Here is a 23,741-nt window from a genome sequence, read left to right on the forward strand (position 1 = left end):
ACAGCAGGGTAGGACAGTAGACGCGTTTCACGCGACTAGTGAACAAGCACATAGCAGTCGTGTGAAACGCGTCTACTGTCCTACCCTGCTGTACCTTGTACCACTTATGTGACTAAAGAACCTTTCTTCATTGGATTCTGTGGTGGTGTGCGACCATTTTCTTTCATGCTTCTCCTGGTAGCGAGCTGAGGTTCAGCACCCACCTTGAATCGTGGACTTTGACTAGCCTTTGAGCGGTGTTATCTCTCTTCATTACTCTTTGAGAGATCTGGGTTCAAAAAGACCCCAAATCTCTTCCTTACCTTATATAAGCAAAAGCAAAAAAAATGTTAACATTTTGACTTTAAAAAAAAAAAAAAAAAATTGTTTCCGAGAACCGGAAGTGACCTTGGAGACCACTCTGGTCCTCCAAGGGCATAGAGCTGAGTGGGGGCCATCTGGTCCTTACTTGACTTTCTGCCCAGAAACCGGTGTTCTAAAATTTTCTCGGACCCGTGAAAAAATCGGACCTCGTCACTTCCGGTGATAGGAGTCTCAAGTGCGCATGCGCATAAGACATTATCTTGGTTTGGTAAACTTATAACACATAGCGGGCAGCTGAATGAGAGGAGGCGGGGCTGAGGTGGGACGGAAGACACCGCCGCGTCATCTGCAGAGCTGAATAGAGGAGGCGGGACGGAGTTGCGGCCGTGTAATATATGCAGGACTTTAGCGACTCCTTGTTTTATTATCTTTAGTAATTATCGTATTATTCATCCTTCGGATTTCATTACATTTACTATTTATATAATACAAAATAAGAAATACTAAATGTAAAGATAACAAAACATAAGGAGTCGCTAAAGTCCTGCATATATTACACGGCCGCACCTCCGTCCCGCCTCCTCCACCAGCTCTGCATATGTGCCTCCGTCCCTAATGTCTCGATGACGCGGCGGTGTCCTCCGTCGTCCGTCGCACCTCAGCCCCGCCTCCTCTCAATCAGCTGTCTGCTCTCTGTTATAATTTTGCCAAACCTCGAAAAATGTCTTCTGCGCATGCGCACGGACGACTCCCACCCGCTGTTTTGTGATGCTCTATCACCGGAAGTGACGAGGTCCGATTTTTTTTTTTCACGGGTCCGACAAAATTTTACAACACCGGCTGCACTGGATCGCTTCCAGGTTTACCGACGGCTCTGGTAAGCTCGGAAAAAAACAGGAAGCGCGGGGAGGGGCTACTCTCCCGCTGTCCGTAAAAGTGAATCCGCCCGTGGGACCACTTTTTATCTTGTAGAGAATCGCCCACAGTAAAAAAACAACAGGGTTACGGCGGCTAGCTGCTGCCATAACACCGGTATTTAGTAAAACTATAGGCAAAACTTTTATTTTTCATTTTGAATAGAGTAAGGAAGGGTTATCCTTGAAAGGTTTATATTTGCTATCTGTGTCCCATTGAGGAGATTTTCCTTCTCTTCCTGTCCCATAGACAAACCAAAAATCCCTGCTAATTACGGGAATCTCTTGGGGACTGCCAGGTCATAAGAACTAGTGTCCCCATTGGAAGATTTCCCCACTATTACTTTTCTGGGGACAACCCAAAATTTGAGATTTTACTTTTATTTTGAAAAATAATGATAAGCAGGACAAATGGAGAGGGTGAATCTCCCTAATGGGGGCACAGACGGCAATAAAACCTGACAGGGGTTCTGATCCCTCTCCCCCTTATCCAGTACTAAAAAAAAAAATATTTTTGCCTTTAGTTATGCTTTAGGCTCGGTTCACACTATTGCGATGCGGGAAGGCTGCGAATTCGCAGCCTGTTCCCGCATCGCACACGCACCCCCGGCAGTTCACACTGCCATATGCGATCCGCTGGGGGTGTCAATGTAATCTTAACGACACCCCCAGTTTGATCGCATATCGCAGTGCGATCGTGCAGTTCGCACAGGATCGGATCGCACAAGTGTGAACCGCTGTGCGATCCGATCCTGATGCGGCAGCAAAAATGCCTCCTGTGCGTCTTTGCTGCGGGTGCGATGCGAATTTAGCCATACAAACTGTATGGCTAAACTCGCACCGCACAGCTGATCGCATGTCATGTCGGAGCAGTGCGCTCCGACATGACATGCGAACCCGGCACACGCAGAAGTGTGAACCGGCTCTCAATGTCAAAGCAATGGCGTACATTTACTGTGGGCGGTCGGCAAGTGTGTCTACCTGACCGGTTTTGAGTGCCGGTTCACACGGATGCAGTCCGGAATTCACAGCGAGTTATGTGCGGTTTCTGAACCGCATCAAAATCGCACCCTGTTCATGTGAACTGCTGCAGGTGTGTATGTTAACGACATTTTAAGAATCTGATCACATGACTGTGAACACTTACGCGATGTAAATGGATCCTGCACGATTTTGGTGCAGTTTCATTACAATTTGAGCCATACAGAATGAATGACTCAAATCGCACTGCTGCAGATTCACATGTGATTTGAACAGGAATGTGGTGCAATTCCTGTTCAAATCGCATGTGGTTCCCGCACTGCATCAGTGTGAACTTGATCAGCCCTCTTTTTTTTTTTTTTCACACCTGATTAGGGCTAGACATCTGATTTCTGAGGCTGGATTCATGGGTGTATGCGAACAGGCATCGCTCCTTTCCACCGCTGGTCCCATGTATTTTTCACATTCAGCTGTTACCTGTGGTTAGGGACAGAGGATCGGCCCTGGACACAGATTGCGTCAGGACTGATCACCTACCCGTAATCACTGGGTGCGCAAATACATGCGAACATCGTTGGAAAGCTGTGGCCATTGTTGCTTTGTGCAGAATTTCCGGCTGCAGCTGTTGGTATACACACAGGTTTACCTTAACCACTTGCCGACCGTATACTGTATATATACGTCGGCAGAGTGGCTCTCCCAGGCAAAACCACGTATCGGTACGTCATTTGCCTGGGGGGAGCTAGGGGGCGCGCTCCCACCCCTGATCATCAGTGGGGAAGCTGGCGCGTGTGTCAGGTGGCTCCGATTTGCCACCCGACACCCGCGATCGCTCCCCGCTGACAGAGAAGGACAGGCGGCTGATGAAAACTCAACTCACCATCCTTCTCCCTGCAATGATCAGAGCCCATGTGATCCTGCTATGTAGGATTGCATGTCTCTGTAATCATTTCACAAACCCAACCCCCCCACAGTTAGAATCACTCCTCTAGGCATACATTTAGCCCTTGATCACCAACAGTGTTAACCCCTTCCCTGCCAGTGTCATTATTACAGTAACAGTGCATATTTTTAGCACTGATTACTGTAGTAATGTCACTGGTACCCCCCAAAAGTGTCAAATGTCAGGGATCCGATCTGTCCGCCGCAATGTCGCAGTCCCGCAAAAAATTGCAGATCGCCGCCATTACTAGTAAGAAAAAAAAAAAAACAATAAAAATGACAAATCTTTCCCGTAGTTAGTAGGCGCAATAACTTTTGCGCAAACCAATCAAAATACGCTTATTGGGATTTTTTTTTTTTACCAAAAATATGTAACTGAATACAAATTAGACTAAAATGATGAAAAAAAAATTTAGATTTTCTTATTTTATTTTTTTTTTATTGGGAATGCTTTTTTAGCAGAAAGTAAAAAATATTGTTTTTTTTTTCCAGAATTGTTGCTCCTTATTTTTGGTTAAAAAAAAAATGTAGCAGAAAACAAATTGGCAGAAAATGTTAAAAACATTTAGATTTTTTACATTTTTTTTTTTTTGGGAATGTCCTATAGCAGAATGTGTGAAAAATATTATTTTTTTTTTTTTTTCAAAATTGTCACTCTTTTATTGTTTATAGCGCAAAAAATAAAACTCACACATGTGATCAAATACCACCAAAAAAAAGCTCTATTTATGGGAAAAAAAGGACGTCAATTTCTATTTGGGTACAGCGTCGCACGACCGTGCAAATGTCTGTTATATTAACGCAGTGCCGAATCGCAAAATAGGGCCTGGCCATTAAGGGGGAAAATGTGTCGGTCCAGAACTGGTTAATAAATAGAAAATTGTTAACCCAAAAGAAATTGCGCAAAATGGTGATATCTGACAAAAATAAATAAATAAATCAATGTGATAAATTAAATAAATTAAATAAATATGTGAGGAATTTCTTCCATAGTGCAAGCAGCAATAAAAACGTGTAAAATGCATAAAATGTGGAATGAAGTGGGTTAAATTGCGCTCATAAGAAAGTGCTTATGTGCATAAATACAATATAAATATACATACAAATAAATGAATAATCCTTAAGTGAAAAGTCCTTTAGATGAATAATAAATAATTAAATATAATTGAATATAAAAAGTCCTTAAAGCGGAGTTTCAGCCATTTACTCACCTGTCCAACGGTCCAGCGATGCGGCCGCCGGAAGCCTCGATCCTCTCCCTCGGCGCCGGCATCACTGCTGTGGGCACCCGGCTGTTACAGTTTGCGGCTTCACAGCCGGGTACCCACTGCGCATGCGCGAGTCGCGCTGCGCGCCGTGATTGGCTGGCAATCTTCTGGGACCTCTGACGTGTCCCAGAAGATTGCAGGGAGGGAGGGGGAGAGGAGATCTTCCGCTCAGGGCGCCGCGGCGCTCCGAGCGGAAGTGGGAGCGGGTACCTGTCAAAACTAGGTACCCGCTCCCCCCCCCAAAAAATGACATGCCAAATGTAGCATGTCAGGGGGTCAGGACTCCCTAAAGCGGAAGTTCCACTTTTGGGTGGAACTCCGCTTTAAAGTGCCCAGTGCAACACGGATCTCTCAGCAAAAACTGAATACACTCTATCTTCAAGTGAGGGACCTCCACCATAAAACTCTCTCCACCCAGTGCTCGGGGTAAATACTCCTTACCAGAACTGGTGGACCCCTTGATTATAGGGGGTCTCAAACAGCATAGATGGTCCACAAATGCCTCCAAGCTATCCTTAGGGTCTCTTTAAATAAGGCTCAGCTCGCATAGGGAACTCCAGGGTATTTTAGAGAAAAGATAAGGAAACTCCAATAGTGTAATAAGTTCTAATACTTGGGGTTTATCAATAGAATTGCACTTACTCAAACACAGGATTCATAATGCCTTCATAAAAAATATGCAGCATAGGTTCGGTGTACGAGACGCTCCTCTGCTCCTGCGTATCACCAACCCGGAACTCAACGGTCTCACGTTCCCTAAAACTGGTTAATGCCTTTTTCTCCAGCAGCCCCTTGCCTTCGCCTGCCCTCACCCTGTCCAACCTCTGGGAGGGAAGAGAGCTCTGTGCAGGTTTGGAGTCGCTGAGGTCAGAGCTTACACATGATTGAAGACTTTTTCCTCCATGTGGCTGGGCCAATCACAAAGTACCATTGCTGTCATTAGGAGTGCATGACATGATCTTTCATACCTAGAAGTACTGAGTGTTCTTCACTCCTACTCCCGCTGCTAGCTATAGAACTTCTCCCTTGCATTGCAACACTACCAAACACAAAGGGAGGGCAAATGCAGACATTTTATACTTTTCCCTCTTTGGAAAGTTGCATATACTCTTTATTCAGTATATCACTAGTTTACAGCTATATTATAATGTAATTATATACTCTTACTTGTTTTATAACATTTCGCATGTTCTCTGAGTCGTGGCATTCTTTCATTTTTTTTAGTACTGCATTATTTATTTTGATTTTTTTTATTGACCACACACAATACAATCTAACTGTACAATGTTATATCACACTCTTCATATCTACCAAACATTTTGTAGCATGAAGGCCTACCCAACGGGTCACGCAGACCACCATGCTAAATATATAGATCTAAAAGCCTAAATACCAGTGGCGGCTGGAGCTCGGTAATTCGGGGGAGGGGCCAAACCATTGCAAACACCCCCCCCCCCGACGGTCAGCAACACATTACCGCCACCCCCCCCCCCGGTTAGTCGGAACGGCAACACATTCCCTCCCCCACCAACAGCCCACCCCCTTACCTCCTCCTGTCCGAGCCAGGGAGTGCTGGATGGCTGAGCCGCTGTGCTTCGCCTCCAGCCTTGTGTCTTCTGCCTCTCCCTTCCAGATCGTGTCTCCTTTTGGCCAATCGGGAAAGGGGTCTCACAACCCTCTTCCTGAATGGCTTGGAGGAGAGTCAGTAAGACAATAGCGAATATTTATTCGCTATTGCCATACAACTGGGTGGGCTCAGGGCGCAGTGCTCTGTGCCCCAAGCCCACCCTTTTTTGAAGCCTATTAGAGCCTCTGGCTCCAATCACGTGCTTAAAAAAAAAAAGAATAAATCCCCTATTGGAATCCATGCGTCCGATGCCCTGCATGTAGATTAGGGGGCCAGATGCATGGATGGGGGGGGGGGGGCGGCGCCCCTGCGCCCTCAATGGAGGGGCCACCACTGCTAAAAACTGTAAAACCTTGGATTGAGAGTAACTTGGTTTGAGAGCGCTTTGAAGGACAAGCTACATTTTTTGATAAACTTAGTTTATCAAGTCAAACGATGTCTTGATATGCAAGTAGCATCACGTCACAACTGAGTATAAAAGAGAAGAGAGGCGCCTCTAAGTGTAGCAATATGGTTACATTTAATGAAGTTTCAACATTTAGCAACTCACATGGTGGATTAAAACGGGTAGTTTCCTGTCGCCTCCTCCTTTGCTCGCCTCCAGGACTTCTCCCGAGCTGCTCCCATCCTCTGGAACTCCCAATCCCAATTTGTCCCACTATCTCCTACTCTGTTTTTAGACAATCCCTGAAAACCCTTCTCTTCAGAGAAGCCTATTCTGCCCCTACCTAACAACTGTACTTTTATTTTCTCCATCACCCCCCACGGTTATTACCTTTTTGTTTCACTTGACCCTCCCCTCCTAGATTGTAAGCTCTAACGAGCAGGGCCCTCTGATTCCTCCTGCATTGTAACTGTACTGTCTGCTCTCATGTTGTAAAGCACTGCACAAACTGTTGGCGCTATATAATAAGAAATTGTAAAGTCAGATTGTAAAGTGTATGGCCATCTTGCACAGGAATGACTGGCAGGTCAGAGTAATTAACGTAATTTTGATTTTCCATCCAACAGGCTCTATGCCCGGGAAGACGGGAAACATGTCGTTCAGGTTGTAGGACTTCGAGAAGTTCAGGTGCATAGTGTGGATTTCCTGTTGGAGGTAAGTACTGTTCCTCCTCTTAGTCTAGGTTCACAACTAATGCGGTTGCAGTTGATGCGATTTTTCAGGCACGTTTTGCGTTTTCAAACCCAGGTTTTTGAGGTGTTTCAGTCGTTGTTCAGGACGTGGCAGCCGGCAACACTTGGGTTTTTGGTGCAACTCCATTGAAGTCTATTACACGCAAAATGCAATATGCTGCAGGAAAAAAAAAAGTCCCTGACCCTTTCTAAAAAACGCAGCACTGCAAAACGCACAGATATGAACTGCATCCATCGAAAACCATGTTAATTGGACTGTAGTGCGTTTCTCCAAAGTGTAAAACACACTTCAAAACGCATAGGTGTGAACGTAGGGTTATGAGCCTTCCTAAAAATCACTAAGAGATTCCATATTTATAGATCTGCTTCAGTATTTCAGTATTTTCATCCTGTTAATTGGAGACCGATAAAAGCTGGATTAAACGAAGTATGGCCGGTTCAGCAAGGACAAGACGAATTTCAATTCATCTATGAACTACCCCCCTGGTTTACTGGAGGAGCATAAGAGTCTGTTTACACTTTGCCTTTCTTGGGCATTGAGCTAAGCCCATCAATTGGTTTCCCAAAACAGGGCACACCCTGAGTGATAACGGTCACCGTTGCTTGGGCTCTCAACTGAACTTTCAAGCCATCGAATGGCTGGTGTTATAACTGATCACGTGATAGCAACTGCAGATCAAACAGAGGGTAAGATGGCAGCTTCCTTGGCTAAAATAAAAGAAGGGGGTGATCTATGCACTGCCACTCAGGTATCAGAAACGGAGGGGATCGGAGGAAAAAAGAAAAAAATATTGATATGTTATAAATTGTATAAAATCGCTGGTAGGTATATTAGATACATAAATTGGAAAAAGTCCTAGACCATCAGCAGCCAATTCTAGTATTATCACCAGATACTACCAGAATAGAGTGTAAGAGATGAATCGGCGCTAATAGGATGAAAATCTCTTGAAGGACCTTCTAAAATGCTAACCGTGCATAACAACCTAAAATCCTGGGTAAAAACGCATGGATAAATATAGACAATAAAGGATATGACTTGCGTGATGTCTGATAGACGGGGGATAGTATATAACCCAATATACCAAAAATGACTGGAGCAATGAAATGAACCAACCAAATTATCGCATCATGCGATAAAAATCGCAATAACATATGTCAATATCCAATCCAAACCAAAATGTACCAAAAATGACTGGAGCAATGAATAAACCCACCAAATTATCGCATCATGCAATAAAAATCACAATAAAATAAATCATCCAAAAACGTGTCAATATCCAATCACATTGGCTAGATCAGAAGATCAAGAAAAACTCATAAATATAAATGATATATATATATGTGATGAATAAGTGTATCTCAAATAGATTCAATAATGATTCAAGTGCATATACCAAATAAATATTGTGAATAAATTCATATATGCAAAATTAAAAATTCTAAATAAAATGGCTTGGAATAAAGTTCAATATAGTTCATATATAAATTATTGTGCAAGTAAGTGCTTTGAATCCGTGAAGGTGATACTAATCCTATAGCTTCACAATAAAATAAATAGATACAATCCTTGTGCAAACAATATAATAAAGTGACTGTTGGTGATCAGGCAAAGTCCATGTGCAAAATAGAGTAAAGTGACTGTTGGTGATTTCTCTTTAAAAAATTTTGTGAAATTCCAGTGATGTGATCCGGAGTGAGCAAAAAGAGACGAGTGCAATGGCCGCTCACCTCACATTGCACCATTACAGGCGCTTCAGCTGATATTAACCCTGGGATGGGGGTGCTGGATTTTCCCTGCTCTCTTATGGGCTTGTAATTTTGCTGGCATCCACTGCTACAAGTTTAGGTGTCTCTGGCATCCACTGCTTTACCGATATCCACCGCTCAATATGAATACTCCAATGCCCCCAGTTTGCTCAAAAGAATATATTGACATCCATAGTGAAGTATGTATTCAAAAGTATGTTTATTAAAATAACAATGAAACACTCACATGTATAACAGTAAACACAGGCAGCTGCACAGTTGCGGTAAACATCCACGAGGTACTTCCGGCTACGGCCGTGAACTGGAAATGACGTCACTCGGTGCCTCCCGACGCGTTGCGTCACAAACCACGTGACTTTTTCAAGGGTCTTTGCCTTTCTTGTGCATTGAGCTAAACCCATCAATTGGTTTCCCAAAACAGGGCACACCCTGAGTGATAACTGTCACCGTTGCTCTCACCTGAACTTTCAAGCCATCAAATGGCTGGTGTTATAACTGATCACGTTATAGCAACTGCAGATCAAACAGAGGGTAATATGGCAGCTTCCTTGGCTGTAAGGCCCCTTTCTCACGATCGGATCGATCAGGTCTGCCTGTCTGTTTTTCAGGAGGATCTGATCGGGCCACCCATTCTCCTTTATGGAGAAGCTGATGTCAGCGGAGATGTGTCCACTGACACCCGTCCGTCATCCAATCCGACAAGATCTGCTTAAAACAGACGGATGGTGATACGTCGCCATCGATCCAGCAAGTCGGATCAGATGGGATCAAATGTCCGTTTTCATCCAATCTCCCCATAGAGGAGAGTAGGACTCCGACAGGTCACTCTCTGCACAGTGAGCAGAGACGGACCGGTCATCCTCCTGCTCAGCGGTGGATCAACGGAGCGATCCCCACTGAGCTAGCGGAGTTCGCCGAGCAGATCCACCCCGTCTGAAAGGGGCCTATAGGACCCAAAGGGTTTAGTTCTGCTTTGATGCAGGTTTTATTGATTTATACACTATAAGAAAAACCTAAAAGCATAATGCCACGCAAGGAGATTGGTCAAAAACCAAAATAAAGGTTACAGGTCACAATTGCATAGAAGCCTACAGGCAAAATTTGTGCAGTACAGTAAAAAGTGTAACAAAGAATAGTCATATTCCACATGCTACAGTGACACATTGGCTCCCAGTAGTAGTTAAAATAGTTCCAGTGCTAGTTAGTAGAGCCTCCAGCCAGTTAGGTGGGGGGGGGGGGAGTAATGATCAGAAATGTTGGGACCAAAATAAAGAGGTGGTCCTAGAGACAAGAGAAGTACAGGGGGAAAAAGAAAGGAAAAACAGGGGTGGGGGGAGAAGCTTTGAAAGAAAAGAGGGAAAGCGGTGGATAGGAAGAAGGAGCATAAGAAAGATAGGTAAGGCACAAGAATGGGACTGGATAAAGAAAAGGGAAGACAATAGGCAACCAGTTGTTAAATCTGTGGCCTTTACTAATGCTTCCCAAATGTTATTACATTTCTGGGGGCAATAGAAGTAAGCTTATACAGTGGCAATACTTTAGTTACCAGGGAGTGCCACTGATGTACAGTCAGAGGATCCGAAACCTTCCATCTAAGGAGGATAGATTTCCTAGTATAATACAATACATACAAAAAGGGACAATCGTTTTTGGTGAATGATTTCAACAGTATCGCAGATCCCTAGCAAAATAGCAAGAGTGGATCCATAGGCACCACCAGCCCGCTATTTGTACTAAAATCAGCTACTAAGTCTCTCCAAAATATCTGCAGAAGAGGTCAAGACCAAACCATGTGTATGAACTTACTGTGCCTATTTCATTACCACATTGTGTGCAGGTAGAGTCAACGGTGTTCTAAATGGTACCTAATCTCTAGGGAGAATATACCCTGTGTAAAAATGTAAATTGTATCCAGCGATCTCTAGTCAAAACCATAAGAGGAGGATGAATAAAAGTGAAAAAGACCCTATGCGCACACCTGCAATATCTCTATAAAAACCATATGTGAAAATAACAATTAATAAAAAAAACTGTAGGGTTGATTTTCTAAAACTGAAGAGTGCAAAATCTGGTGCAGATGTGCATGGTAGCCGATCAGCTAACTTCAGCTTGCTCAATTAAATTTTGACTATAAAACCTGGAAGATGATTGTATTCTATGCAGAGCTGCACCAGATTTTGCACTCGACTGTTTTAGTAAATCAACCTCTGTGTGTTGCTGCTAATTGACTGCAAAGGATTTGCAACCAAGTATTAAAAAGTGAAAGTTTGATTTATGATTGTTAATCTGTCCCATTACTTTTGGTCCCTTAAAAAGTGTGAGGCACATATACAAACTGTTGTAATTCCTACACCGTTCACATGATTTGGATGTAAATACTCTCAAATTAAAGCTGAAAGTCTGCAGTTAAAGTTGTTTCATTTCAAATCCATTGTGGTGGTGTATAGAGCCAAAAAGATTAGAATTGTGTCGATGTCCCAATATTTATGGACCTGACTGTAGATGTATTGTATTACAATTCAGCTTTAGATGTGTAGCACTTGGTCACCCTAAAACTAGCCAAGGACTTCCTCAGAACTAATGCTGCTGGTTTATATTTCATGTTAATAAATGGTGGCATTCTTTTCTGTTTAGATGATCGCAAAGGGCAGCAGGGAACGCAGTACAGGCTCCACCGGTGTGAATTCTGACTCCTCCCGCTCACATGCCATCATACAGATCCAAATCAAAGATGGCAGGAACCGAAAACTTGGGAGGTGAGACTATAACCTCTCTTATAAAAAATGGTTTGAGATCTCTGTCTTAGTGGATCTTTAGGCCCCTTTCACACATGCTGTCCGTTTGTCCGTTTTTCATCCATCCGTTGACGGATGAAAAACGGACATCAGTGTATCTCTATGTAAAAACGGACGACAACGGATGATCATCAGTTAACATCCGTTTTCATCCGCTTCCGTCAATGTCTGTTTTTTTGAACGGATGAATGCCCTATTTTTCATCCGTCAAAAAAAACGGATCGGACGAAAAACGGATGACAACGGATGAAAAATGGATGTCAACTGATGAAAACGGACGACAACGGATGAAAAACGGATAACAACTGAGGAAAAACTGACGAAAAACGGATGACAACTGACGAAAAATGGATGAAAAATGGATGAAAAACGGATGGAAAACTGATACATTTGACGTGACTGAACTGATGAACTGAACGGATGGTATGTGTGAAAGGGGCCTTAGATGTTCAAATATTGTGTGTAAACCTGGGTACACATGAAACAAAATTTATGTTTGAATGTTTTTATTAAAAGATTAGCAGATTTGAAGAGATACAATTATATTCATACGAAATTAGTGAAAACAGATTTACATGAACATTGATAATACAGTGGTAAATTCACTGCTATGGAGATAGCGTAAATGAGGTTGACTAAGCAGTGCAATTGGTGCAAAAGGAAGAAATCTGTATACATCAAATGCATGGCGCTATTTATGACAAACGTCTCAAAGTAACAAAGACATAGTCCGGTAAGGAGTAAAGAAAAAGAAGTAAGAAAAGAGAGAGAGGAAAACGGAAACAATGGGGACAAGTTCTCTTATGGCTCGTTTCCACTGAGCTTTCTGGTACGGTACGCTATTTATGCCGTTTCCATTATGAATGGTACCCTAATTCCGAACCGTACCGTACCACTTTTTTGGTACCCTTTCGTTGGGGTACCAAGCACATTAGTACCGTACCAACAGGGTGGAACTACACTCTGCAGAACTTTGATTGGTTGACAGAGACTTCTCTATCACAGCTTTCCTTCTACACCACGCCTATCATGAAAGGGTACTATTGGCAGTGGAAACGCAATGTGTACCGTACCGAACCGTACTGAACCGAACCGTACCGTACCACTCAGTGGAAACGAGGCATTAGAGTATAATGTTGAGGTAATGTTAGGATAAACGATTGATTCTGTTTCCCAGTCTCTTTGATGAGGCATAGTGTATCCATACGTGCCAAAGTTTGGTAAACTTATTCCATTGATCAAGTTCTCTCGCTTGCATCTCCTCCATGAGCAGGGTGTCGTTAATTTCCTTTACCCAAGAAGACAGGGTTGGGAAAGTTGTCTGGCAACGGAGAGGAAAAATCTTAGTAGGTTAGATTTTTGAGATTGAACCGTGCCTGGCAGGATGGATAACAGAGCTATAGAGGGAGAAGAGGTTCATCATAGATCTCTGTGTAGATTTGAAAAATCTGAGACCAAAAAGGGCGGATACAGTCGCACCACCAGATGTGCAAATATGTTCCTCTCCACTTATGACCGTGCCTGCATGTGTCTTTGGAATTCTGGAAGATCCAGTTAATTGTAACCGGGTCCCAGTACCATCTGGATAATATTTTGTAATTCTTCTCTTGAGCATAGTCTGAGATAGAAGATTTATGAGTGAATAAAAATGCAGTATACCAATCCCTATCCGGGACCTCGAATCCCAACTCCTTGGACCACAATTTAGTGAACGTAGGGAGTGTACTGTGAGTATGAACGAACATTGATTTGTAAATCCCTGATAACGTGTGGCGGAGTATCTCTGGGAGGGGACACAAGTTCGAATTGTAATGGGGGTCTGCGAGTTTGGTTCTAAGCGAATCAAGTTTTACAATAAGTAGACAATTTCAATTTTGGCAGCAAGTTTATCGTAAAAGAGGTGGCACTGGGGTGGGCTACAAAGGATCCAAGAGATGCGTGTACAAAAGATCGTGTTGTGGGCCAGGAGGATCGATCATAGGACCCAAACGTCAGCACCTCCCTACATTTCGGAAGAGCTGGGTGGTCAAACAATGGGGTAATGGAGATGGGTAGATGTCTTTCTTGCGATACCAAGCTTGGAGGGCCGAGACTGTCAGGGGGAGAGTGTGGCTAAAGATTACAATTTATTATTTTTTTTTTTTAACAAAGTTGTCACTAAAAGATAAATTTCTTACACATGACATGGGTATATGTGGAATGACACCCCAAAATACATTCTGCCGCTTCTCCTCAGTATGGGGATACCCCATGTGTGAGACTTTTTGGGAGCCTAGCTGTGTACGGGACCCCGAAAATGAATCTCCATCTTTAGGTTTTCTAATGGCGTAAATTGTTGATTTCACTCCTGACTACCCATCACAGTTTCGGAGGCCCTGAAATTTCAACATAGCACAACACCCCCCCAAATGACCCCATTTTGCAAAGTAGACACCCCAAGCTATTTGCTGAGAGGCATGGTGAGTCCATGGAATATTTTATATTTTGCCACAAGTTCCGGGAAATATATTATTATTATTTTTTTTTTTGTTTTTTTACACAAAGTTGTCACTAAATGATATATTGCTCACACATGCCATGGGTATATGTGAAATGACACCCCAAAATACATTCTGCTGCTTCTCCTGAGTACAGGGATACCACATGTGTGAGACTTTTTTGCAGTCTAGCCGAGTACAGGTCCTCGAAAGCCAACCCCCACTTTCAGGCTTTCCAAGGGCGTAAATTGTTGATTTCACTCCTGACTACCTATCACAGTTTCGGAGGCCATGAAATGCCAAGACAGCACAACCCCCCCTCCAAATGACCCCTTTTCGGAAAGTAGACACCCTAAGCTATTTGCAGAGAGGCATGTTGGGTGTTTTGCAGATCTCACTTTTTGTCACAAAGTTTTGGAAATTGAAAAAAGAGGAAAACAAATGCATTTTCCTGTTTTTTCTTCATTTTCCAAAAAAAATGAGAGATGCAAAATACTCACCATGCCTCTCAGCAAATAGATTAGAGTGTCTACTTTGCAAAATGGGGTCATTTTGGGGGGTTTTGTGCCATCTTGGCGTTTCATGGCCTTCAAAAGTGTGATAGGTAGTAAGGAGTGAGATCAACAATTTACGCCCTTAGAAAGCCTGAAGGTGGGGAGTGGTTTTCCGGGTCCTGTACGCGGCTAGACTGCAAAAAAGTCTCCCACATGGGGTATCCTTGTACTCAGGAGAAGCAGCAGAATGTATTTTGGGGTGTCATTTCACATATACCCATGGCATGTGTGAGCATTATATCATTTACTGACAACTTTGTGTAAAAAAAAAAAAAAAAAAAAAAAATAATAATTTTCCTGAAACTTGTGGCAAAATATAAAATATTCCATGGACTCATCATGCCTCTCATCTAATAGCTTGGAGTGTCTACTTTGCAAAATGGGGTCATTTGGGGGGGTTTTGTGCCATTTTGGCATTTCATGGCCTTCAAAAGTGTGATAGGTAGTAAGAGTGAGATCAACAATTTACGCCCTTAGAAAGCCAGAAGGTGCGCATTGGTTTTCCGGGTCCTGTATGCGGCTAGACTGACAAAAAGTCTCACACATGGGGTATCCCTGTACTCCGGAGAAGCAGCAGAATGTATTTTGGGGTGTCATTTCACATATACCCATGGCATGCGTGAGCAATATATTATTTAGTGACAACTTTGTGTAAAAAAACAAAAAAAAAAAAACAAATTGTCATTTTCCTGAAACTTAGGGCAAAATATAAAATACTCCATGGACTCAATATGCCTCTCAGCAAATAGCTTTGGGTGTCTACTTTCCAAAAAGGGGTAATTTGGGGGGTGTTTGAACAGTCCTGGCATTTTATGCTCAATTTTAGCAACACATCACCCACTCTTCTAACCACTTGAAAACCAAGTCTTTTCTGTGAGTTTTTGTTTACATGAAAAAATATTTTTTTTTCACAAGAAAATTACTTTGAACCCCCAAACATTATATATTTTTTTAAAGCAGAGGCCCTACAGAACAAAATGGTGGATGTTGCAATTTTTTTTGTTACACGGTATTTGCGCACACATTTTCCAAACGCAATTTTTGCGTAAAAAAACACTTTTTTTATTTTTAATGCAGAAATACACTATATAATTCCAAATTGTTTGGTAAAATTTAAAAGCTGATCTTATGCCGAGTTCATAGACACCTAACATGACATGCTTTAAAAATTGCGCACGCCCGTGCCGCGGCAACAAACTACGTACGGTTTTAAAAGCCTTTAAAAGTCTTTACAGGTTACCACTTTGGACTTACAGAGGAGGTCTACCACAACAATTACTGCCCTCGACCTGGCGTTCACGGCGATACCTCACATGCATGCTGAAATTGCGGTTTACATATGACACTAGACCAACGCTTGTGCGCGCATTTGCGCGCAAGCACGGGGGGACAGGGGGGCTTGATTTTTTTTTTTGTTTTTTTTTTTTTTTTAATTTGCTTTCTTATGTTATTTTGACACCTTTTCTTTCATTTTTTTTTCTTTAATCATTTTTATTGTTATCACGGTGAATTTAAATTTCCTCTATGATAGCAATCTGTAGTGACAGGTACTCTTTTTAAAAAAAATTGGGGTCTTTTATACTCTAGATCTTTCCTCTGACCTTAACGCATCTGACCATACCAAAATTGGTGTGATAAAATACTTTCCCAATTTCCCAATGGCGCTGTTTATTTCTGGCGAAACAGAAGTCATGAAATGCTCGTAGCCTCCGGCATCTTAGGCCATAGAAATGATTGGAGCCATTCTCATCTCCAATCAGCTCTATGGTTAGATAATTGAACCACCGGCTGCACTCTCGGGTTAACCGGTGGGACAGGAGAGCCCGAGAAAAACCGTGGAAGGCAGCGGAAGGCGGCAGGAGGGGGGGGGGGGGGAGTCCCCTCCCACTGCATGTAAAAGCAGTCTAGCGGCCAATTATCCGCTAGGATTGCTTTTACATGTAAGCCGACCGCTTGCTGTAAAAAACGATACCAAGATGATGCCTAAATCTGCAGGCATCATCCTGGTATAACCACTCAAAGTCCAGCAACGTACCAGTACATTGCTGGTCTTTGTTTGGCATATAGGTTTTTTTTTTTTCATGCAGCCTGTGGGCTGAACGAAAAAAAAGAGAACCTATCAGAAATCAGCACAGGAATAATGCGTAGTATTACTCATCATTAACCGCCCAAACAACCACCCACTGAATTTAATGATGGGTATACACGACACTATCCACGTATACCAAAATAGGATTTTAACTGCAGTGCTGAAATCAGAAAATCACCACAGCTGCTATCAGCAAAGGTATCCATATATGCTGAGCGCAAACGCTGTTTGTGTCAGAATATATAAAATCAATGCGTGGTAGCCGACGAGTACCTGCAAGAGAAACAGGTCACAAAAGAATGAAAAAACAAACAAAGTACATTAAAAAAAAGTACATTAGGAAGAGTAGGACATATAAAATGACTGACACAACAAAAGTTTTTGGATTCTCATCATTAACCGCCCAAACAACCACCCACTGAATTTAATGATGGGTATACACGGCACTATCCACGTATACCAAAATAGGATTTTAACTGCAGTGCTGAAATCAGAAAATCACCACAGCTGCTATCAGCAAAGGTATCCATGTATGCTGAGCGCAAACACTGTTTGTGTCAGAATATATGAAATCAATGCGTGGTAGCCGACGAGTACCTGCAAGAGAAACAGGTCACAAAAGAATGAAAAACAAACAAAGTACATTAAAAGTACATAGGAAGTGTAGAAGAACATAAAAAATGACTGAGACGACAACTATTTTTGGCTTTTATGTATTTTTTTTTTTTCTTCAAACGTCGAGTTCCAGGTTCCAGGTTCGGGTCTCTCAAAATGACGATAGCCATCGAACATCTTTTGAGACCCTGTGTAAATGTGCCCTAAACTGTGCCGTGCTGTACCCTATGCTAATAATCCACTAGTGTGTGGTAGCGACGGAAACAGTCACCGTGGCAAAGACCAGGTCGGTCAGGACAGTCGGGACAATAATTCCGGGTGTCACGCCTAAATCCGCGCTTGCTGCAGACACGGCATCTTTTTTGGGGGTATCGTTTGGTAGCGGTACTCGGGAGGTATTGCGGAAAATGCCTCTCATGCAGCCGGCTCACTGCATCTGGTTGGGGAAGTTGGGCAGGAGCACCAGCTGAATACAGAAGGGCTCTGATTATCTCTTCTTGGAATTGAAAGAAGGATAATGTTCCAGCAGACGCTTTGTATAAGACAAAAGCGTTGTAAACAGCCAATTGAAATAGGTATACAGACACTTTTTTGTACCAGCGTCTGGCCTTACGGGCAATTAAGTACGGTCCCATCATCTGGTCGTTGAAGTCCACCCCTCCCATTTTACGGTTATAGTCGTGGACACAGAGGGGTTTCTCAACAACAACACCGGTGACCGTAGTAATTTGGACTGCCGTGTCTGGGTGAATGGAGGACAGCACGTAAACGTTTCGTTTGTCCCTCCACTTCACTGCAAGAAATTCCTCGCACCTCAAGCAGGCTCTCTCCCCCGAGCTCAGTGGGGCATTCACTAGCCGTTGGGGGAAGCCCCGGCGATTAGATCGCACGGTGCCACAAGCGCCAATTTGCAATTGATAGAGGTGTCTAAAAAGTGGCACGCTTGAATAGAAATTGTCCACGTACAAGTGGTACCCCTTTCCGAATAAGGGTGACACCAAGTCCCAAACTATCTTGCCGCTGCTCCCTATGTAGCCTGGGCAGTCGGGGGGCTCCACAGTGCTATCTTTTCCCTCATAGACACGGAAATTAACTGTATAGCCTGTGGCCCTGTCACAAAGCTTATACAACTTGACCCCGTATCTGGCACGCTTGCTGGGGAGGTACTGTTTGATAGCAAGGCGACCAGTAAACTTAATCAGGGACTCGTCAACGCAGACATCTTGTTGGGGGGTAAACAAGGCTGCGAACCGCTGATTGAAGTGGTCTATGAGGGGCCGAATTTTGTGGAGCCGATCATATTCAGGGTCTCCCCGAGGACGACAGAGTTCATTGTCGTTGAAATGCATGAACCGAAATATTTGTTGGTATCGAGCCCTGGACATAACAGCAGAGAACACGTACATTTGATGAATTGGGTCAGTGGACCAATATAACCGCAATTCATTCTTTCTTGTAATGCCCGTGTTGAAGGAAAGGCCCAGATAGGTTTTAAACTCCTGAATCGTAATAGGATTCCAGGCGAATGGTCTGGCAAGGGGTGAATTTGGGTTGGCGGCGATGAATTGTTGAGCGTACAAATTTGATTGGTCCACAATAGATCTGAAAAGATCTTCAGTGAAAAACAGCTCAAAAAAGTTTATGGGATTAAAACCAGCTGTTTCCACTTGGATTCCGGGTTGGGCGGTGAATGGGGGAAGTACTGGCGCTGTGGAATCTGTGGGCTGCCAATTAGGATATGCCAGCGCTTCAGGGAGGACACTATGGGCTCTACGGGCCTGTCTTCGGATACGCGGTGGCTGCGGGCCACTACTCGTGCTAGCCACCGCACCAGCTTCAACTGCACTCAGGTGACTCGCCACGTCACCAGGTGATACTGCAGTGCTGGTTGAAGGTCCAGGGTGTACTAGGCCGCTCGTGCTTGCCAGTTCACGAGAAGTGTGAGCGGCACTAGTACTGGCACTCTGCTGCATACCAGAAACCTCCAGTTCTTGCAAGTCAACAACTCCAGAATGGGGTCGGGTACGCCTGACCCTAGCAGGGACCCCTCTGTCTGAGCTATCTGTCAGGGAGCCGCTGCCGTCATCTGGTTCGTATATTGACCCTGATTCTGCCGGTGAGGCTTCCCCATCGCTCTCACTTGACATGGTCATTATACTGTATATAGCATCATCACTGAACGAACGTTTTGTCATTTTGGTAGCTAAATTTACTCGTACAGTGATGCGACTACTAGGTAATAAAAGCACCTGGTTGTCGAGGACTATTTGGTCGCTACAAAGAAAAACTGCTAGTGCTAACAGAGATCAGGCCTGACTCTGCTAACGCAGCGGTTTTGTGTGATGTGTTTTTTGGAAGTGTCAGTAATCTATTGATTACTACACTTGCCTGGGTAAGGTGGGCTGGGCAGGGGGGCTAAACGCAGGTGCTAGCAGGAATCAGTGCTGATTGTGCAAACACTGCGTTTGGGGAACACTAAATTATGAGGACGCTAGTATAGTTCTGATCAGATCAGATATTGATCTGTTCAAACACTATACTAGTAACGGTGGTGTGTGTGTGTTAGTGTACTTGACTCTAACTGACGCTAAGTAACGGTGGTGTAGTGGGACCCTGACGCTAACTAGCTAGCCTAAGTTGTGTCACCCGTGACGCTAATACAGTGATCGGTAATCACTGTATATAGTGAACACTGTGACAGGGAAGTGAAGGGGTTAAACTGGGGGAGATCAAGGGGTTAAACCTTTATAGAGGATAGATGGCGGGTGGCCTAAACCTATTCGGGCCTAGCGCAAGCGCAAATTAGGGTCACCAGTGACACTAAATACAGTGATCAGTAGTTATCTGATATACTGTATATATTAGTGCACTGTTTTATATGGAGTGAAGGGGTTAACTGGGGAAGATCAAGCGGTTAAAAGTTTATTAGGGAATAGGTGGCGGGTGCCCTAACCCTATATGGGCTTAGCGCAAGCGCAAATTAGGGTCACTAGTGACACTAAATACAGTGATCAGTATTTACCTATATACTGTATTTAGTGCACAGAGTAATAGGTAGTGAAGGGGTTAACTGGGGCTGATCAAGGGGTAAAAACTTTATTAGGGGATAGGTGGCGGGTACCCTAACCCTATTTGGGCCTAACGCAGGCGCAAACTACGCTCACAAGTGACACTTATACAGTGATCAGTAAAATATCTGTATACCACTGTATATAGTGTTCACTGTGAGGGGTTTTGGGGGTGATCAGGGGTTAAATGTACCTATGTGAGGTGTGTCAGTGTAGTGTAGGTGGAACTCACGTTTTTACTGTGTCTCTGTCTCTCTCCTGGAAACGAAAGGACTCCAGGAAGGACAGTGACATCACTTCCCCTGTCTGTGTTTACATTACACAGACAGGGGACAGATTGCCATTGGTGGGGACCGATCTACAGACACTGACCAAAAATCATTGGTCAGTATCTGATGATTGATCGGTTCCCTACCGAATGACATCGGGATCGGGACCCGCGGCGCGCGGGAGCGCGCTCTGGAGCCGTGATCGCGCATCACGTTAATACTACGTGGCTGAGCGGTATCGTGCCGCTCTGCCGCAGTAGTATTACCGCGCGCGGTCCTAAAGTGGTTAAAGTCGTAAGTTAGAGTCGTAACCCCATAGCAGGGCACGTAAGTCAATAGAAGACTTATCTTGTTCAATCAGAATGGAGGCTTTGTGCAATGGGCGAGGGAACCATTCCAAAAGGCAAGACACAATCGCGGATGTATGGTAGACTTCGAAGTCTGGTAGGCCCACTCCGCCCTTAGACTTGGGGTAACAGAGAAGTTTATGGTTTAGTTTAGATTGGCCACCTCACCAAATAAACCGGATCGCAAGGGAATGAAGAGTACGGAAGAAAGTAGAAGGGAGTGCGATCAGTAAAGCCTGAAATAAATTCAACAATTTGGGGAGTATATCCATATTCAATATATTGATATGACTGAACCAGGAGACTTGGATGTCCTGTCATGTTTCGATCAGTCGTCTAATCTTCGTGAGGAGTGGGCTATAGTTAAGACCCTATACAGGATATAGGGTTATAAAAGTGAGTACACCCCTCACATTTTTGTAAATATTTTTTTATATCTTTTCATGTTCTTGTATAACAGTGTAAATTTGCTGTCCCCTAAAAATAGCTCAGCCCACAGCCATTAATGTCTAAACCGCTGGCAACAAAAGTGACTACACCCCTAGGTGAAACTGTCCAAACTGGGCCTTAAGTGTCAATATTGTGTGGCCACTATTATTTTCCAGCACTACCCTAACCCTCTTGGGCAAGGAGTTCACCAGAGCTTCACAGGTTGCCACTGGAGTCCTCTTCCACTCCTCCATGACGACGTCACGGAGCTGGTGGATGTTAGAGACCTTGCGCTCCTCCACCTTCCGTTTGAGGATGCCCCACAGATGCTCAATAGGGTTCAGGTCTGGAGACTTGCTTGGCCCGTCCATCATCTTTACCCTCAGCTTCTTTAGCAAGGCAGTGGTCGTCTTGGAGGTGTGGTTGGGGGTCGTTATCATGTTGGAATCCTGCTCTGCTGGCCTGTCCCTGAAGAGAGGGGATAATGCTCTGCTTCCGTCACAGTACATGTTGGCATTCATCGTTCCCTCAATGAACTCTAGCTTCCCAGTGCCGGCAACACTCATGCAGCCCCAGACCATGACACTCCCACCACTATGCTTGACTGTAGTTAATACACACTTGTCTTTGTACTCCTCATCTGGTTGCCGCCACACACCCTTGACCACATCTGAACCAAATACGTTTTTATTCTGGGTTCCAGTAATCCATGTCCTTTAGTCTGCTTGTCTTCAGCAAAATGTTTGCAGGCTTTCTTGTGCATCATTTTTAGAAGAGGCTTCCTTCTGGGACAACAGCCATGCAGACCAATTTGATGCAGTGTGCGGCGTATGGTCTGAGCACTGACAATCTGACCGCCCAGGACTTCAACCTCTGCAGCAATGCCCTCTTACGTCTATTACCTAAAGACAACATCTGGATATGACCCTGAGCACATGCACTCCACTTCTTTGGTAGACCATGGCGAGGCCTGTTCTGAGTGGAACCTGTCCTATTTAACCACTGTATGGTCTTGGCCACCGTGATGCAGCTCAGTTTTAGGGTCTTGGCAATCTTCTTATAGCCTAGGCCATCTTTATGTAGAGCAGCAATTATTTTTTTCAGATCCTCAGTGTTCTTTGCCATGAGGTGCCATGTTAAACTTCCAGTGACCAGTATGAGAGAGTGAGAGCGATAACATCAAATTTAACACACCTGTTCCCCATTCACACCTGAGTCCTTGTAACAGTAACGAGTCACGTGACACCGGGGAGGGAAAATGGCTAATTGGGCCCAATTTGGACATTTTCACTTAGGGGTGTACTCACTTTTGTTGCCAGCGGTTTAGACATTAATGGCTGTGTGTCGAGTTATTTTGAGGGGACAGCAAATTTAAATTTTTATACAAGCTGTACACTCACTACTAAAGTGTCATTTCTTCAGTGTTGTCACATAAAAAGATATAATAAAATATTTACAAAAATGTGAGGGGTGTACTCACTTTTATGAGATACTGTAGGTCCGATATATGTGCGGGAATGGCTGTACCTAAATAATTCATTGCTGTGGGTTGTCAATGGAATTGGAACTTGAAGGGTGGAAAGAATTTTAGGTGATACGGAGATGTTTAAGGCCTCTGTTTTAGCTAGATTAAGCTTAAAGTTGCTTAATGAGCCAAATTTGTGGATTTCGGCTAATATAGATGGGGTACTGATATGTGGCTGTGTGACATTTAAGAGAAGGTCGTCTGCATATAGGGATAATTTTACAGTGAGCTGATGGGGTAGGTATACCATTTTATGGAGGGATTAGATCTAAAGGCCTGAGGAAGATGTTCTACTATGACAATGGCAAATAGGAGGGGGTGATAAAGGGTAGCCCTGATGGGTACTGCTCGCGATGGGAAACTGCTCGGAACAAGTCCCATTGACCATTTACTGTGGCAGAGGGGGTGGAATATAGGGACATCATTCGGGAAAGCATCTTGGGACCTAAAATTTGAGTCAGTGCTTGGTGGAGAAATGCCCAGTTGACCCTGTCAAAGGCCGCCTCCGTGTCGCAAGAGAGCAGGCAAGTGGGAATGTGGTTACGTTGGTCAAATTAGATGAGATGAAGCATTTTGGTAGTATTGTCCCGGGCCTCACGCCCTGGGACAAACCCCACTTGATCTCTATGGA

At 43.9% G+C, this 23,741-nt stretch overlaps 1 protein-coding gene across 1 annotated transcript in view; it reads left to right on the forward strand.

Annotated features, from left to right (window-relative positions):
• KIF24 (kinesin family member 24) overlaps positions 1–23,741 on the forward strand; it is a 53,147-nt gene that overhangs the window by 14,312 nt on the left and 15,094 nt on the right. The window contains exons 5-6 of the mRNA XM_082256344.1: positions 7,047–7,134; positions 11,577–11,698. Coding sequence (XP_082112470.1) covers positions 7,047–7,134; positions 11,577–11,698 — 210 coding nt within the window. The remainder of the gene's footprint in view (positions 1–7,046; positions 7,135–11,576; positions 11,699–23,741) is intronic.

Source organism: Pelophylax lessonae (assembly GCF_965119305.1).
Source record: "Pelophylax lessonae genome assembly, chromosome: 1".
NCBI lineage: Eukaryota > Metazoa > Chordata > Amphibia > Anura > Ranidae > Pelophylax > Pelophylax lessonae.